The sequence below is a fragment of the Equus asinus genome, chromosome X (genome assembly GCF_041296235.1).
Source record: "Equus asinus isolate D_3611 breed Donkey chromosome X, EquAss-T2T_v2, whole genome shotgun sequence".
Taxonomy (NCBI): domain Eukaryota; kingdom Metazoa; phylum Chordata; class Mammalia; order Perissodactyla; family Equidae; genus Equus; species Equus asinus.
Window position 1 is genome coordinate 98,257,697 of NC_091820.1, and position 19,497 is coordinate 98,277,193.

The 19,497-nt window shown below is 38.3% G+C and overlaps 1 protein-coding gene across 1 annotated transcript in view; it reads left to right on the forward strand.

Annotated features, from left to right (window-relative positions):
• Positions 1 to 19,497, forward strand: part of IL1RAPL2 (interleukin 1 receptor accessory protein like 2) — a 968,427-nt gene that overhangs the window by 49,398 nt on the left and 899,532 nt on the right. The window contains exon 2 of the mRNA XM_070502759.1: positions 4,319 to 4,419. Coding sequence (XP_070358860.1) covers positions 4,338 to 4,419 — 82 coding nt within the window. The 5' untranslated portion in view covers positions 4,319 to 4,337. The remainder of the gene's footprint in view (positions 1 to 4,318; positions 4,420 to 19,497) is intronic.

Sequence of the window (19,497 nt, forward strand, 5' to 3'; positions counted from 1 at the left end):
ACATCTGTGCTAGCGTTCCTCTATTTTGTATGTGGGACACCACCACAGCATGGCCTGATGAATGGTGTGTAGATCTACACCTGGGATCCAAACCTGTGAACCCTGGGCCTCCAAAGTGGAGTGTGTGAACTTAACCACTATGCCATGGGGCCGGCCCTGATATGTTTAGTTTTTTTAATCCCCACTGATTTCAATTTACAAAAAGGGGAGTATATGAAATAATTCTGTTGTTAACATATTCAATTCCAAGGATTTTACTAGTCAAAGTCAAATATTAGGTATTTCACGTCACAAAGAATAAGAAGGGCTCACATAGGGAAGTAGAAATAATTTGGGGTCAGTTATTTTCTACCTTTAATATCTCCGAGTAGCAGTTATAAAATATAGTTCTTGTTTTGGGTGAAAATTATAACATAATAACTACTGGGTAAAACAGGGCCTTTAAAAGGCTTTCTCAAATAACTTTGTCACTATTTATAAAATATTAGAATCCTTAAAATGATATTCTATCTTGGCAAATTACAGTCCTTACAAACTGTCAGCTTTCAGACAGAAATAGTGAAGGTACGATTATGGATAGGATGGTTGAGGGTAAGGAGAACAAGGCAGACTCCTAATGTCTAACTAGCAGGGCTGAGTAGGTAACTGAGTGAATCCATCAGGAAGAGCTAAAGCAGCGATGAGCCAATGTTCTTATCAAAGTCAGTGGTATTATAAGATATAAGTTCTAAAAAGGGAGATGACAGGAGAGCTAGAGTGTGCCTATGGTTCAGGAAAATTTTAAATAATAAGCCTTATTTTTGCAGCATTATTCACAATAGCCAAGATGTGTAAGCAACCCAAGTACCCATCATTGGACGAATGGATAAAGAAGATGTGGTATACATAAACAATGGAATACTACTCAGCCATAAAAAAGACAAAACTGTGCCATTTGAACAACATGGATGGACCTTGAGGGTATTATGCTAAGTGAAATAAGTCAGATGGAAAAGTCAAATACCATGTAGTCTCACTCATAAAGAGAAGACACCAACAAACAAACACATAGATACAGAGAATGGATTGGTGGTTACCAGAAGGGAAGGGGTTGGGGGTATGGCGGAAGGAGTAAAGGGTATGGTGATGGATAAAAACTAGACTATTTATGGTGAACACAAGGCAGTCTATACAGAAACTTATATATAATAATGTTGATATATAATGTACACTTGAAATTACACAATGTTATAAGCCAATATGACCTTAATAAAATAATTTAAAAAATAGTAAGCCTTCCTTTGAAAGTCCAGAGCCTACATAATCTTCTGACCTGGAAATATGACAGATTGAGTCTATGTAAAACAAAGAATTTTGTAGAGTTCATAATGGTCTTATCAGAGTCTTGATTTGAGTTCTCCCAAAAGCAGATCCAAAAACAGGGATTTGAATGTAAGTAGTTTATTTGGGAGGTTTTTCCAGCAAGTACTGCAAGGGAATGGCAAAGTCAAACTGGAAGGGAGGAAAAGCAAATAAAGAGTGTGTTGTTAATAAACAGTTTACCACTCAATTCTCCTGGCACATACCAAGGGTTGAGGGAGCTGGGTATTTATTCACCAACTCCCATCATTGTGAGAGTCACTCTCCGGGCGTTAACAACCTGGAACTTGCAGTCTGCTTCCTACGCTGCTCAAGCTGCTTTTGCAGATAGTGAAGCCCTCTGGCAGAGAAACATAGGAAGACTTCTGCAGGTGACTTTTGGAGTGGGACAAGAGGATATGGGTAGGCACTAACAGTGTCCACTGCAGCAGGAGATAGGGCACAGCTCAGATTTTGATAATCACGTATTGGATAAGAGATATTCTCTTTCAAACAAATGAGTAACTTGAAAAAAAAACACTGAAAGCTGTCATTTATTTGTATTACGTGAACCTTTGATATGACGTTATCTGCATTGATATTCTTCTTTTATTCATTAAAATATTTATTGATAACTATTATGTGTCACGCTCTATGCTGGATACTGAGGATACAACAGTTAATGACTAAATGCCCTCTTGAAGAGGAGTGGGCCGAAACAACCAAGGTAATAAATGTAACTGATTCTTTAAGAGTTTCAACTCATTGAATTGTAAACATGGATATTTTTTCCCAATAATTGCTACCTGTTGTGCTCTACTGTACTTACCTTTTTCCACTGGGAGACAGGGACAGTGATGAACATTTCAGTCTGATTCTATAACTTCAGCTGTTTTCAGAGTTTCATTCTGATTTTAAAGCCTTTGTCTTTACTTACTCCAAGCTCCCATCTGATTCAAGTATTGTCTCTTCCTTTTATTTAGAACAGATGAGATGTGGTTCTAGTGGCTAGGAATTTGGAAGGTGCATGGTAGGTTTTCGCACATCTCCCCTTCTTCCTCCTCTTTCCCCTGTGCTTTCTCTTTTGGTGCTGCATCAGGAGAGGAGTGGCTGAGGAAGAGGGAGAGGGAAAAACATGCTTGTGACTGCCTGTGTCTTCTCCTTGCTTGATCATAATTGCTCTTCTAGCTGTCTGTGGGAACCATATAAACAAGCAGTTATAACGGGCCTGATGATGAGATGCTACCCTCAGCATCTCCTCTGGGCACTGGAAGTTCCTTGCAAGATTTGATTACATCTTTCCTCAGAACCTCAGTAAGTGGCATCATACCACTTTCCTCTTGGGTATACTCATCTTGCTGCATGTTGCAAAGTCTCTGGCAATGGTCATCTGTTTACTCAGTCCCAAGTTGGATCTTTGGTAATATGCCAAATTCGCCTTCCATGCTTCTTGGGACACAGAAATTTGGTGTGTGTTGGGGATGGGTAGGGATTGGTCCTGGTCCCCTGTCATCTGAAAATCTCCAACACACCATCTCTCTTCCCAGGGTTCTTTATCCCTGTTCCAGTGGTACAAGGGAAGTCTAGCATGTCAACTGGGAAAGGAAAGCCTGTCTTCATTATTGAAAGGTGACCTTCTCCTCATTCCCAGGCCTCTTTGTTTATTGGCAGAGTGGAGGTGGCATGATAAGTCACTGGCTGCATCGGATAGCTGAGCTGATGGCCTCAGACACAAAACTCTGGAAGTTTTCTGAATTTAGGATATCAGGTCAATTTGAGGTCAATTTGAGGTAAAGTCTGGGAAAAGAGGATCCCAGCCAACACTTGATATCATCCAGTTACTCTTACATTCTGGATAAAGTTCTGAATCTTCAGGTAAGAACCAATTATTCAAAAAAATCTTTATATTGAATTCTGGATCTTTAAGTGGTATCCAGAGGCTGTTCTTGCCTTTCCACTCAGGTTTGCTTCCATCCATTATTTCAGGGATTGCTGTGGTTTCACCCTCATGGTCCCCTTTGCTGTATTTATATCTTGGGTTTATGATGAGCCCAGCGTACCTCTGTGGTGCTTATATTCTGATTCTTAAAGGATCCTAGATGAGTCCTCATATAGGTAACCAATTTACTGAAAAATCAACTCATTGGGGACAAGTACTTAAAAAATAGGATTCCCCCCCCCCAGATACTTACTGATGGTGCTTTAGTCAACCCCTTTCCTTGTTATGGAGCGGGGGGCGGGGGGGGGGCTTCTCAACAATATCTCAGTCCAATTTGATGCTTTTTTTTAAGCTTATTTTGGTTTTGGAACAGTTTCATTCCAATTGTTTAAGATTTAGTACTATCAATTTTAATACGTCGGTGTCAAAGTTGAATAAAAACTCCTCAGGTCACATAAATAAACAAAATAACTGTAAGTGCTGATCAGTCTTATGAATAAAACAAGCAAGGAGGTGAGCTAGAGAATGACAGCGTGAGACTTTAAGATAGTATTCAGGGATGGCCTTCCTGTGGGACTGAGAACTGTAGGATGCTAAGGAACTAACTGCATGAAGAGCGGGGAGTAGTAGTATTCCAGGAGGAAGACAAAATCAAAGGACATGAGCAGGAAATGACCGTGGCACGTTTCAGGGACAAATAAAATGTGGCTGGAGCATAGCTAACAAAGAGGAAGGTGTTGTGAAATAAGATCAAAGAGGCAGCCAGAGTCCCACCTGCAGGTCTTTGAAGGTCTAAAGGAAAGAGTTCAGATTCTGTTCTAAGTCTAGCGGGAAGCCATTGAAAAGTTTTAAGTAGGGAACTTTGACATGATTCAATTGTGAACTTTCATGTTTTCTTCCATTTGCATAAAAACAAAGCCAGAAGTTACCAGAATGTCATTGTTTCTATAATATGTCTTTAAGATGTGTGAAATGATAGCTGCTGCTTTGTTGAGGCCAAGATTTGTGATTCAAACTTCATATCCTTTTTTGACTCTTCAGCTGCCAAGGAAAGTGAACGATGAAGCCACCATTTCTTTTGGCCCTTGTGGTCTGTTCTGTAGTCAGCACAAACTTGAAGATGGTGTCAAAGAGAAATTCTGGTAAGTTGCTGGCAACTTCTCACTATTTGGTCAAAAATGTGTGATTTTTGTGAATATCCAGAGAGCATCTGTGCCTTTAACTATGAATATATTTAAACAGAAGTGCTTGTGTTCCAGCTATGTTGGAACGTAGCCAAAATAAAAATAGAATTTTAGCCTACCACTGAGAAAATGTTGGGAAACCAGTGGAGTTTTGTTCAACTTCACTGACAGTATACTCTCAGTGGACAGTAAAATGTTAAAGGCCTTCTTAGGGTTGGTTACGTTCGCTAGTGAATATACACTTGGGAGAAAACATTTGCAAGTGAGAGGACAAGGAATCTTTAAAAATATATATCTTTTGCCTCCTAATTGAGTGTGCAGCATTACAGTTTAGATGAAAGCTTTTGACAAATATCAGTGAGCTTTAATTCCTCACATCTTCACATTTGTACTGAATCCCTATCAGGCAGAAGTTTAAAGCTTCTGAGTTCAGAAATATTAACTAATTGCCTGAAGAGAAATTTCTTGAGAAGAAATATCTATTCCTAGAACATGGTGGTCTGGCAAGCAGCCATGATTGTACTGAGAGATTAGTTGTAGCTAGTAGATATCCCAATCAAAGCATAATCATTGTTTAATAACACTTGGATATATATGTCTTTCAGTTTTGATTATACATGCTAGCTATAATTATAAACCATGCATGAGATTTTAAAAATTGATTTTCTGTCCATAGTCATTCCAGTAAGACACTGAGGAATGTATTATTATATGGAAACAAAAGACTATGATGGGGATTTCTGCTGGCTTCTAATTCAGTTATTTCCTAGAATTAAATGTGTGCTCTTTACTTTCTCATTGTGTATAAAACCCAGGCAATAAAGTGCATGGCTGTTTTTCAAAACAGTAAACACTGGCTGGAGCTTGGAGTTTGGCTAATGTTTGTTTTCTGAGGCAAGAATACTTGCTAATTGAAGTAGCTAAAAAATAGTATTGTCCTTCGATTGATAGTATATTAATAAGTCTTTTGCAAAAGTAAGTCACAGGTTATAAAATAGAGCAACACTGCTGAAGTCCAAAGGATTCTGGAATGGTAAAGGTAGGGCAATATATTGGCTTTTTCTCCACTTAAAGACTCATGTATGTATTTAAAAATTTTTGTATATTATGACTCTTTCAGCTATATTTGTGTGTAACATTTTACCTATAATATCTCCAACTTGGCATATTTTACTTGGCTGCCTTTCCTTGCCTTCTTTCTGAAGTCACATTTTCACTTTCAATCTTCGTTCAGATTGATTATTGCTGAAATGAAATACTTGGAGATATTACTTGCCAGCAAATGTTACATTGGACCAGATCCCATTTTCCTCACTTGGTTATGTCATAATGTCTGTAGTGGAGTCTGAAAGAAAAAAAAAAAAGAATTGAGAATTTAAAAAGCCATCAGTATTATGGTAGCTTAATTCAAAGTAAAAAAATGAACATAAGTTGCTATATATTCTGTCTTGGTTTTGTTTTTGCTTATTATTTATGAGACAGGCTGTTAAAAAATGTATATACATAGAGGAAGTTATTGTTGACACAGAGATGCCCTTTAAAGATCAACTTCTTAAGGCTTTGCTCCTTTGTTCTTTACTTATGAAGTGTGAGGATGTGTGTGGGTTACTAGGGGTTCTTAGCTTTGTCTTCTTAGTGTGGCTGAGTTGTGTCATATCTGCAGTGAGCTTTATTGAAGAAACATTACCCCAAAACATATTCCCCTTGGAGTCAATGTGTTTTCATGGTTTCCGTCTCCCCTCCTCCATCCGTCTACCCTCAGCTACCTCCTAGTACAGTTGTAATTGTAATATTGGAGAAAAACCTTTCCTACAGGTCTGGGCAGTGGAGATGGTGTGAATGCAGTCGGTCTTTTTGCTTATGCCTTCCTGCTTCTCTTATGGTGTATATGGAATATTAGGCAGGGAAGACTAATAGGTTGATGTTGGTTTGTGCATGTCTGTGTGTGTGGTGTTTGCTTTTTATTTTAAAATACAGCAACAAAAATCAAGCATGGGATGAAGACAAGACATCCTAAGTTGCCCATAGCTCATGAACAGGGGGGTACTTTTGAGCAGTTGTTTTCACTCTTCCTTTCTATTTAGCCATTCTCATCATAACCCCTTCCCAGCCCCTAAACTTCCATTAACAGTATTACTTTGTGTAGAAAATAGAGTTATTCGCACTCTCATTATGATAGTCTTATTTGAGTTGACCTTATTTTTTGAAGAACATTAAAAACTGCTTTGGCAAATCTGTAGTACAAGATTTTGTTTCATGCGATCCGTAAGGTCCTTTGCCCTTTGCCAATTAAAGAGATCCGGATTCAAGCTTGCATAGTTGTTGTTCTTGGAATCACCAATGGAAAGCAGAAATTTTATTTTTCTCCCTTCCCTCCCTTCCCCCAAGTTGAAAAATGAAGAATGATTGTGCCTTTTACTCATTAACATTTATAACTGTTTAGTGCCAGATGTGAAGTCAGTTACAATGATTTCTGTGCAGTTCATTATAGACAGGGATCCCTTTCAGTAAGATCCCTACAACTACTGATGCCAAGGGCCTCCCTTATGTACAAGACCGAGGACCAAGGGGTAGAAGCTTCTTCTTCTGTACTTGTACATCAAGGAAAAGAATAAAAGACTCAAGTTTGCTTTTAAAAATATCTAATCTGGGCACATATTGAAACTTCCTGATTTCCAGTAGTATAAAATTTTCAGAAGCCACAGCACAGATTCTGTTTCTAGGTAATTCCCATTCACACTGGGCAAGCCCAACTATCAACACTGGCTCAGGAGACAGCAAAGATGGCTCTCTGATTGCATCTCAGGCTGGTTGCATTAGAACATACTAAAATGCACAGCATCTAATTTTGTGTGTGTGTGTGAGGAAGATTGGCCCTGAGCTAAAACCTGTGCCAATCTCGCTCTATTTTGTATGTGGGATGCCACTACAGCATATCTTGATGAGCAGCATGTAGGTCCGCACCCGGGATCTGAACCCACAAAACCCAGGCCGCCGAAGTGGAGCCCACGAACTTAACCATTATGCCATTGGGCCAGGCCCCACAGCATCTAATTTTAAAGACTATAGCTCATTGGCCAAGTGTAGGCTTGTCATCTTCTTAACAGAATACACGTGAGGTCCTTCAGCATTGACATTCTGTAAATTTAGGACTAAATAGATAAGGCTATTTAGAAAGTTTACTCTATTAAAGATATGTTTACTTAAAAGTGTCATTCTTTATGGCACGAAATTGGCTAATATCTTGACAAAGGCTAATGGCAGAAAAGCCCAGTAGAGGACACATGTAGCTACAACTAATTTTTAATAGGATGGTTGGGAGAAAAACTCTCCCTCAAGAAGAGATCACTCAAGGGCTTCCATTTAGCTATTTCTTTTTTCTTGAAAAATTACGTCCCCAGAGTCTACATGGACTTTATTTGGGGGGGAGCAGACATTAAACTGTCCCCTTTGCTTTTCTCTGACTTTTGCTGCTGCAGGAAAATGTGAGCAGTTGTTGGCATTCAGCTCTCCTAGCCTGGATCTCCGTATCAGAGGGGAAAGGAATAGGGTGAGCAGTTTGGTGAGAGGGTGTGTTTAATTCTGAACCCAAACTGGGTCATCTTGCAGGCAGTACACCTGGAGGATGACCATAACAAAGCAACTTCTCAGTCATCTGGTGTTCGAAGGAAAATTGCAGAGCTACCAAAATATCTTAATCAGCTAGAAAAATGTAGTCCCTAGTGGTAAACAGGATGTGAAGGCCTGCTGGCGCACAGTGGGTACTTATAGATACATTTTGGGTTAACTTAAACTAAACCATTCAATTCTATATAATGAGAATGAGGCCTTAATGAGGCTTTACATGAGGCTTTGGCTTATAGGTTTATAGAATTATGGAATTTTCCGATTGTTGATGAGAGGGTAACGGTTTATTCTCACTGGAAATTCTTTGGTTTTAGAATTTCCAGTCAGATGACTGAGGAAGATCATAAAGGCAGAAATAGAGGTTATATGAGTCTATGTTTCTGGCAAAAGCTAGAAAGAGTCGTCTCTCAAACAATTTCCAAGAGTAAACAAAATAACTTTCCTTGTGAAATTGATATATAATTAAAAATAAAATGAAATATCATGCTATGAATTCTTAAAAAGGAGGCAAAATGTTTTATTTTAAAATGGTGATTAGAAGTAATGTTGCTGGAGGATATTCAGGCTGTGTCTTTAGCTGTGGAGTGCAAGAGCGCTAGATTAGAAGTTAGAAGATCAACAAGGTGCTATTGAAATCTCATCTCCTCAATTTATTCTAATGAGCTAAGATCAAGGAGAAAAATGCCTTTCCATGATCTTTTCTTTAATTGAAAGGGATAATCTGAGACTTGATATTTTCATCTCTTTAATTAGGGTGACTTCCTTGGAGGAAACTGGATCTTGAAAGGAAGGGAAAGTGGGTACTAGAAGATTGGCCTGGTCATTGGAAATGGTATAGGAATGGTATTAAGATTTGGAGTATAGGACAAAGTTTACAGCAAGTAAAGAGTAGGCAAGGATGAGAGAGATCAGTGGGAAAAAACTTATCGCCAGAATCAAGCTGAATGGAACTCACACTTATTGAAGAAGTTGAAGAGCAAATCATTTTAGGATTCTCAGTCACTGAACTTTATATGGCCAAAGGCATAGCCAGTCATGAATTATTTATAGAACTGTTACTGTATGTGCAACATTCCACCAGTCCTGTGGTGGGGGGAGGGGAGAGGGAAAATAAGTCAAAAGTCTCTTTTTCAATGATAATGTTATCGGGATAAATGAATGGCTAAACAGATTATGCTATCCTGATGGAACACTATATAACTATGAAAATGACCAGTATTGAGATTATATCCACACACAGAAAAGTGAGTATAAAACAATACATATTAAGCAAAAAAACCCAACAACCCAGAACATAATGACACATGCTGTTAAAAATATGTATTTACACTAATCAAAATTGAAAAAGAATTTGGAATGTTTAGCAGTTATAGTTAAAGGATTTTTCCTACAAAGTTGCTTGAATGTATGATCAAAACTAAGAGATCTAGCTAAGTAGGAGGAAACACTCTTATTGGCGATGTTTCACATGTGAAACTCCTGCAGAATAACACAAAAGAATTTGATTCAATATTAAACTTTCACAGCACAGGCCTCCAAAGCCATGGGAGTCAGAGAAGGGCAGGATCAATAGTGGGCATTCTATAGAAGATGAGGGGCTTGAGGCAAGCCTTGACAGTAGGTAGCACCAGAGTGAGCTGGAATGAAGGAGGAGGACGTTTAAGGTAAGGAGCACAGTGTTGAGTGAATGGATGGGGATAGTACAGAGTATGGCACATGTGTCTAGGGAGAGGTGTAAGTCAGGAAGTGGGAAGCAGTTGAAGTTGGCTAAGCAAGCCAAGCCAAGCTAAAAGATAAAGGCTCCTGAGTCCTGGTTAGACAAGTAGTAGATTTTATTTTTCAGTAGAATAGTGATGAAAGATGACTCCTGCAATAATTTACAGTGTTGGCTGCAAAGGGTGGCCGGGTGAGAGAGAAGACTAAAATGATTCCCATGGGGGAAACCAGAACTTGACTTGGGAATTTTACTATGGGACACATAGGAATGAGTTTCTTTTTATGTTTTCTTAATTTTTTTTGTTTTGAAACATTTCAAACCTACAGAAAAGTTGCAAGAATAGTACAACGGCCCCCTATATACTCTTCACTTGTATTCACCAGTTAACATTTTGTTATATTTGTTTTCTCTCCTTCCACTCTCTCTCCTGCTCTCTTTCCTTCTTCCTCTCCCTTTTGCTCCCTGTTGCTCTAGATGTTAGCTATGGATTTTTTGTAGGTGTTTTTTAAGAGATTGAGGAATTTCCCTTTTTCCTAGTTTGCTGTGATTTTTTTTATTATGAATTGGTAATGAATTTTGTCAAATGCTTTTTCTGCAACTATTAACATGATGAGATGATTTTTCTCCTTTATTGTGTTAATGTGGTGAGTTACATGGATTGATTTTCAAATGTTGAGAAAGCCCTGCTAGAAGAGAGAAACCCTACTTAGTCATAATGTATTATTCATCTTGTATATTGCTGGATTTATTTTAATATTTTTTGGTTGTTCAGGAATTTTGTATTTATATTCATGAGTGATATTGTCTGTAATTTTTTTGGTAATGTTTTCATTAGGTTTTGGTGTCAGGATTATGTTGGCCTCATAAAATGACTTAGGAAGTGTTCTCGCTTCCTCTATTTTCTGAAATGGCATTGTTTCTTCCTTAAAAGTTTGATAGTACTGGCCATTGGTATTATCTGGATTTAAAGTTTTCTTTGTGGAAAGTTCTTTTATTAATGCTTTGATTTCATCAATATATACAGAGTTACTCAAATTTTCTCTTCTTAACTCAGTTTTGGTAATTTGTGTTTTTGTAAGGGATTTATCTATTTCACATAAGTTTTAAAATTGATTGACCTGGAGCCATTCATAATATTCATTTAATATCCTTCAAATGTCTGTAAGATCTGTAATTCCCCCTCTTTCATTCCTGATATTATTTTTTTTTTCTTGATTAGTCTTGCTTGCTAGGGGTTTATCAAATTCATTAATCTTTTCAAATACTTTTCTGCCCCATTGTCAATCTCCTCTCTTTCTGTAACTCCTGTTATACACGTGTTTGACTGTTTTCTAATTGTCCCTAAGGTCTTGAGATTCTGTTCATTTTTCTTCAATTATTTTTCTATATGTTTTTCAGATTGGAAAATTTCTAGTGACCGCCTTTGGCAATTATGCCCTGTGCATGTTCAGCTCAGCCTGCAGCCAGGGACTCATAGAGAGCCCCCATATAGGTTTCATAGGCTCCTCTCTGTGAATCTCTCTCCTCTCACTGAAGGTTCCAGCCATTTTAGCTGTCCCAGGCCCTTATCTATGTAGCTTCATCTCAGCAGACCCACTGAGCTCTGTTAGGACTCCAATTCACTGTTCTGTAGTTGGGGAATTATCCCCAACTGAAGAGCTACGTTGTTTGTGGGGCTCACCTCATGAGTTTCCCTTTTCTGAGATCACAGTCTTGTTCTGCCTGGAAACAGTTGCTTCATATATATTTTGTCCACTTTTATCATTGCTTTCTGTGAGAGAGTCTAGTTCCAGTTATTTCATCATATTGTAAAGTGGAAGTTTTCCTGTTATCTTTTGATATGCCATCATTCTTTGAGTGCTTCCTTGCTTTCTGTTATAAAGATGTACCTTCTTACTTTCTCTGTCCCAGCACTGGAATTAGCCAGTGGAAAATGGCATTTAGAAACTATTTTTAAAAATTGTGATTTAATTCTGATACTTCCAATTCAAATCCAACATGACAGTGTTCTTCTTCACCTGTCCCCACTCTATATTTTTATCTCCTTTTCTCACAGTGGGAATCCTCATTCCCATCAACTTCAATATACTTACTTAATTATTTTATACTATAATTCATGCAAAATAGTTTCAGAAGTACTACACCAAAACCACTACCAACAACAAACAACAAACTTACTAAATAAAGTACAAGATATTTTATAATTCTTTTTGTCCTTACAATTCATCCTACTAAATCTGTATGGTCAGAATTTTGTGTTCAAAAGTAACTTGAATTAATTTTCTCTGTGGTTATTTATAAGTATAAACAAGATAATTTGTGTCTGTACTCAATTTGCTTTTTTAATCCTTTTTGAATGTTTTATTTTTCAATATGGAAAACATTTACATAACTGAAAATGTAAAATTATAGAAAAACAAATATTTCTTCCACCTGGTCCCACATATCCACTACTTGTAATCAATTTCTTTAGTTTCTGATATTTCCTTCTTTTTTTATTTGTGCAGATTAATGTATGTATTTTATTTCCCTTTGTTTCATACATAAAATGTAGCAATACGTAACTATCTATTTTACTCCTTTTTTTAATTTACTGTATTTTGGAAGTCAAGTAGTGAGATTGTTTTAATATTTTTTCTTATTGCAAATGCATATTCTGCTTAATAGAAGTTCAAACAACACAAAAATAGAAAACTCTCTTATGATTTCATCTCCAGAATTAACTCATCACTACATTTCATGTAGATTCTTCCAGATAGTTTCTTTGGATATATATGCATATGGGTGATATATATAGCCTAAATCATGTATTTTTCAAACTTAAAATCATACGACATATACTATTCTCCAACTTGATTTGTCACTTAGCATGATATCTATATCTATAACCTCTAGTCCTTGTCAATACATATCTAACTGAAACTTTTAAATACCATACTCTTTTCCATTGTGTGGATGTATTCTAAGTTTAAACCTGAGCTCTGTTTATGGAGATTAGGGTTTTATCTTTAGGTTTTTGCTAAGCTGAAACAATGCTTCAAGGAGCATCCTCCTACATGGATCTTAGTGCACTAGAAGAGTGAATGTTTTCGTAGGATAGATACCTAGAAGTGGAAATACTGGACACAATTTTTATTTAAATATTTAAAAGATGTTGACAAATTGCCCAATGTCACTATATCAAACATATATTTCCACCAACAGTATATCCCAGTTCCTCTCTCATTACACATTGCTAACGGTATATTGTCAATTAAAGAATTTTTGCCAATCTAAATCCAGATGAAAAACTTCTTATTACTAAAATCTCCACGTTGGCTATGATGAGTATGTTCCTTGGATTCAAAGAATCTTTTTGAAAGAGTGTGTTTGTGTGTGTGAGAGTGTGTGTATGTGTGTGTGCGTGAGAGAGAGAGAGAGAGAGATTAAAATCAGCAGCAAAGCAATCCATACGGGCAAATTTCTGGCCATTCCACTATATTGGGCAACAAAGAATGGGAGAGGAGGAGGAGAGAATGTGAGTTAAGACCTAAGTTCATCATTTTGGTTGCTGTACAACATCGACAACATCTGATATAATTGAAATATTGAAGTCCTTTATGACACTGTGCCTCTTTAAATGAAAATGTGTGGATGATTAAGCTAATTAAAACATTTAATGAATTTTAAAAACTGGAAAATCTGAAAACAGTTCCATGTGGGAATACCGTCCAGCTATGTAGCATCATCCAAATACAGAAGTTACCAAGCTTGGTATTGTGTTGGATTCATTACTGTCCATAAGGGAGAACAATGACAGAGAAGTAAGAATAAATTGAGCATTCTATTAATTTTGATGTAGGGATTTAGCCAATCCACAAGAGCAGCCAAGAACTACAGTGAATGGGCTCCTTTCTACTCTGTAGTTTTGGAATGAAAGGGTATTGTATTTGTCAGAGTGGAGAGAAGCTTTGAATGCCCGTAATTTCTGCTAGCTAGTTTCTGTCATAACCCAACTCATGTAGGCATGTCAGGCTCAAGTGCATCCCTCGTGGCTCTGTTGACTTCTACAGTGACTTCTAATTTGCCCTAAATGAAATATGTGCTCGCAAAAGCACACCATTAATGTCTATTGTAGTTTGGTCCCTGGGAAAAGCTGGCATCCAGAGATTTCTTAAAATATGCATGATGCCTCCAGTCCATTAGAAGAGTACTGAATATGCAGGTTTCAACTTTTGTTCACATTCTGATTCTTGCCCTATTTTTACATCTATATATTTATCTGAAACTATCACAGAGGAGGATGATGTTTTGTGAGGATTGCACCAGAACTGTTCTCCTCTAAAAGAAATGCCTTGAAATTTAATGACCTTCCCCAAGGCTAAGAAAAGTCAGGCCCTGCTTCTCTCTGCGGATGTGGCTTAGGAGAGTGTATTGTAAGCTACTCTCCCTAAATGGCTATAGACAAGAAACACATGGTTTTAAGAGGCACCCATTAAACCCTTGAGATGAATGACATATATTTGGCATCACTGCTTTGTGGAGAAATGAGACAGTGGTTTCCTGGAACTAAATTCTGCTAAGGAATGTCATAGAGACGTGGCATTTGTTAATTCACCAAACATGCAAGCCGACTGTAAAAAGTCCTATGCTGGGTACCTTCAGCTGATCAGAAATGGACAAGGCATGCTGTTTGCCCCTAAGGAATTCAGTAAATCATAGGTAAGGGAGAAACTAACATGCATAGAGTGCTGCTATATGCCAGGCACTTTACATACATTATCTCCTCATACAAAGACACTGAAGTAGGTAGGTCCTACTCTTGTCCCATTTTACAGATAGAGAAACTGAGGCTTAGAGTGGCTAAATAATTTGACCACTTTTATATAGCTAGCAAGGGGCAGAACCAGAATTTAAACTCAGGTTTTTCAGACTCCGGAGTCCTTCTCTTAAACGCTCTGTGTACACCATTATCCTCATTTTACAGTTGAGAAAACCAAAGCTCTGGGAGGGTAAGTTTATCTGAAGTCCCCAACTATTAAATGGCAAATCCAGGTTTCCGACCATGGACTGATTCCCAAGTTCATTATTTTTTTCATTACACCATGGATATGTCTTACTTACAACTGTTATTAAAAAAATCATAAGTGTCATAAGAGAGGTACAGATACAGTTCAGATGAAGGAGAAATTATTTCTAGCTGGGGGTAAGGGTGATTAGAGAAGGCTTATGGGAGAGGTGTCATTTGACATTGTGATGACTGGGTTGGGAATAGTGATGGGGGCGATATTCTTAGCAGAGGGAACAGCAGGAGCAAATGTCTGGATGCCTAAAGTGCAGGCTATTTTTGAGTACTAAGTAGCCCAGATTGGCTGGAGGATAGTATGAGATTCAACTACTTGAGGAGATGTATTTGCACAGAAACAAGTAGCTAGACAGATGGTGTCTTGAGTATATATCCCGTTTTAAAATGATAAGAAATATATCAAGAGTATAGATAGGAAATGTGAGTTGAGGTGCCTCAGATTGGAAGATAAGTGGCAAGTTTGGTGGGACATTCTTAGGCTTCTAGTGTTTCCGATCACATGCTTTCCATTTGCTATAATAGGAAGGTTCAATAAGAGGTGTATTTTCAATTCTTAAAATGTCTTTTGAATAAAAGAAATTACTGAGTAAGCCATAACCCTCAAGTATAAATCAGAATGAAGTTTATTTTTCTGTATTCTTCAATCTTCAGCCTCAGAGAATTAACGATTCAAAAAAAAAAAAAAGTAAAGGAACTTGTGTCTGGTGTCAGTGTGACCAGCAGGTGGCACTGTACTACATTCCTTCCATAGCTCTCGAGTAGCGTTTTGCGAACCTATGGCTGTCTCCGGAGCCTGACCTGAGAAGGACTAAGAGCTTTTATAGTCGCCCGGACATGATTGGGCTATCTTTGCACACATGCACTAAGCACCCTTACTCTGCCAGCTCTCCCCGACCCCGATTCTCTAGTTTGAGAGCTGGTCTGCTTAGATTATCACAAACCACCTCTGGATCTTTCCATTTTTCCCAAAGAACGTGACTATGAGGCATAGCTCTAGTTACCAGTCAAGCAGTTCTTCAGTTAAGTATTCAGAGACTGAAGGCAGGGAAAATCCATGAGGCTGGCAGGTTTTACCTTTGGCACTTCCCCCAGCACTCTGCTTTTAAGATCCTTGCTGCTTTCTTGGGCATCTAGCTCTCACCAAGGTTGAATAGTATCCAAAAGATTCACAATTTTCTTGACCTATCTTTCCCTCTTCTCTTTACTCAGAACTATCTTGTTCTTTAATAGACAGCAGCTAGTTCATCTTTAAACCAGTCCAGGCTGGTACATTGGGACTCTGCTGAGCATTTGATGCTGTTGGACATGCCTTCTTTTTTGACACTCTCTTCTCCTTTTGCTCAAGTAACACCGCTTTGTCCTGGGTCTGTCCATATCTTTCTGGCCACTCTTCTTCAGTCTCCATCATTAACTTGTTCTCCTCTGACAGTCCCTAAAAAGTTGTTCTTTGCCAGCCCTTTCTCAATACTCCTTTTAAAAACCACTCTATACTTTCCGAGTTTCCACTCCCTTGGTATTAAATCCACCCTGTTAGTGCTTCTCATCACTGGTTGCATATTAGAATCACTCGGGGAACTTTTAAAACATGTTCTCGTACAAGTCTCATCCCCAGAGATGCTGATTTATTTAGGCTGGAGTGAGGTCCAGGCAGCAGTAGTTTTTTTTTGTTTATTTTAACTTTGAGGTGATTCTAATATGCAGCCAGGGATAAGACACCCTGACCTTTTGAGGCTTCTAGATCTAGCAGTCCGATCTTTATGTCTCTTCTGAGTTATATGCACAATCTCCTGCTAAATGTCTTCACTTGGCTGTCCCACAGGTACTTTGAACTCCACTTATTCAAAACTGAGTTTTTAATCTCCTTCTTCCAGATCCCGCCCCTTCCTCTTGTGTACCCTATCTTGGTTAATATGGCGTTATTGTTCTTTTTGAGCCAGGATATATAGTGTGATCTCCAAATCTTTTATAATTTTCCGTATCTAGTAATCACCAAGTTCTACTAATTCTACTTGTAAAATATCTTCCAAATCCACCCCACTCCTCTTCATCCTACTTGCCACTGACCTGCTTCAGCTTTTCATCATTTCTCTCCTACAGGCTCAAGTCTCCTACCAGGTATTCCTGTTTTCAGCTTCCAGTCCCTTCTACACTCTCGCCCATTTTCCATAATACTTGTGGATGGTGTTTTTACTAGTTTGTTTGCTTTTAATTATAGATATGATCATGCCTTTCTCCTATGAAATAAAACATTTTTGGCTCCCTACTGCATACAAGATAAAGGTTAAATGCCTTGTGGCATACAGTCTGTGGTATACAAGATCCTCCTTAGTTTATTCCTTAGTTCGTTTATTCATTCAGTAATTAAATAGGGTGCACGCCCCTCCACACACAAGCCATCCTGCATTATTCATCATTCTGATAAAAAACTGTTCACTTTCCCAGCGCTGAGTGTCTGCTCTTATGCTTTTCTTCACTTGTAAATCACTTCCCACCTTCTCTGCCTTTTGATAATCCTACTCATCTTTGAAGACCCATTTCAAATGTCATTTTCTCTGTGAAGCTTTCCCTGGACTGCCCCCACCAACCCACCTCTTCCAGGCAGAATTAATCGTCCCTCTTCTGTGCTCCTGTAGCATTTTGTTTGTACCTCTATACTAGAACTGGCCATATTGTGATTTAATTATTTGTATGTCTATCTTCAAAGGCAAGAATTGTTCCTTTGAATTCTCAGCACCTAGCCGACTGTCTTGCACATAGTAGTTGATGTACAAATGTTTATTAGATGACTGAATAAATGCTTATGAATTACTGGCACCCTAGCAGACTTGAGCAGAATGATTGAAGTAGTTGGCTAACCTTGAATTACCAAGTATTCCACCTACTACAGTTTACGATTGTGGCAGAGCACAGCCTGCCTACCCTCAGCTTCTGTTGTTTTAAGGAGGAGGATTTGCCAATGTTACCAGAGTCCTCTGCAGCTCCATCCTCATCTGCAAAGTCCAGATTCACATCGACTTTATAGTTTATAATGAGCTTTCAATGTATAAACACCACCCACTTCAGCTGAATCTCCTCAACGCTCAATGACTTGGCATAGTTATGACTCATGTGGTGTTAACTGACTAAAGACAGAGAGCATGGGAGAGCAAGTAAGACTTGTGGGCTTGGAGAGGACAGGCCGATGGCTTTCTTTTTATTTTTCTTAAGAGAAAATATCATCCATGTAGCCTGGAATTACGAAAAGCCTCAATAAAATGCTGTGTAAATGAACAGCTAAAATCCCTTTCTGTAATATAGGCCATGGGATCCCATGTTTAAACCATGCCTTGGCTGCAAAATATTAGACAAAACAACACCAATGGCAGAACTGGAAACATGCAGGAGTTTAAAACCCTTGTAGTGTAAATATTCTTGACAGCATTTTTACCCCCTTATCCAGCGTACCCAGTGGAATGCTAATATAAAGGAACTAGACCCCCAATTGTCAGGGGAGTAGAGGCCCTGATTTATGAGCACGCTGCTATATCGGCCAGGTCTAAGTTAGCCTTTTATAGAGCCTCTGCATCTCGTCTTTCCTTTTTACTTTTGTTCAAAGGAAAGTCTTCCAGCTCTTTGAGCTCTTCCTCAGTCACTCTCTAATTTCTCCTCTGATATCAGACCCAAGACCTCTTGTACCTCTTTTCATTTTATTCAATCCCTAGGTGTCATTCTCAAATCCTTTGTGTTTCACCTAACTGCTGCTTGGCCAAAGCTGTTGCTACTAATTTCGGCTTGCTTTTTACTTAGAATTAATGCCATTTTCTTAAAGAGCTGACCAGTTAGTGAGCAGATATCTAAAATCTGATTTTGAATTTGACATCTACGTTAGATGCAGTTAGAACTTGAATGTCATACAAATGAAAATTGTATGGCAAAGGGGCCCTTAGGACATATATATATTTAAATCTACTCCCCAGCCATGTACATTTGCCCCTTCCTTTCCTAGTTGTCCCTTTAAGTTCTGGATTAGAGCCCCTGAATGGCATTAAAATCTGGTTCATCGACTCATTTTGCGGATTAGAGAAATGAACAGAAAACACGTCATTTACGGTGAATGTCATGATCAGGAAGTTGGAGTGAAAACATCCTTAGAGGCTTTGACAATTTGTTGCCAGAATGACATTTATTTTCGTAGTTGCTCTTCAGTCTGAAGAGGGCCTTTCCATTTCCTCTTAGAAAATCGGAACGCTGATCCCACTGTTTTGAGGCCCTGGATGTAGGGCTTACCTCTTGTGCATACAAGAACAGGGAAGACAATGAGCAGCTCCATGTCCTGAGTGTTCGCACCCTCCTCTTTTCTAATGTGGTTTTAGGCTGTCTATTTCTGTACTTTTGTTTCCTGAATTTTAAAATGGGGCTTGTCATATCCTCTGACCTCTCAGGGGTTTTATTAGAAGGGACTTGTAGCATCAGTCTTCTTGGATGCTCCCCCTCGCATTTACTTGGTGCCTTTTTTGTTTTTTTTGTTGCTCTTTATGAAGAGATTTGTCTGCCATTTTCCCATTCTTGATTATTTATGCTGCTTTGAATGTCCATTCAGGAAGACGATCTGATTTTTTTTTCCTTGAGAAACCAGAGGATGGATCTT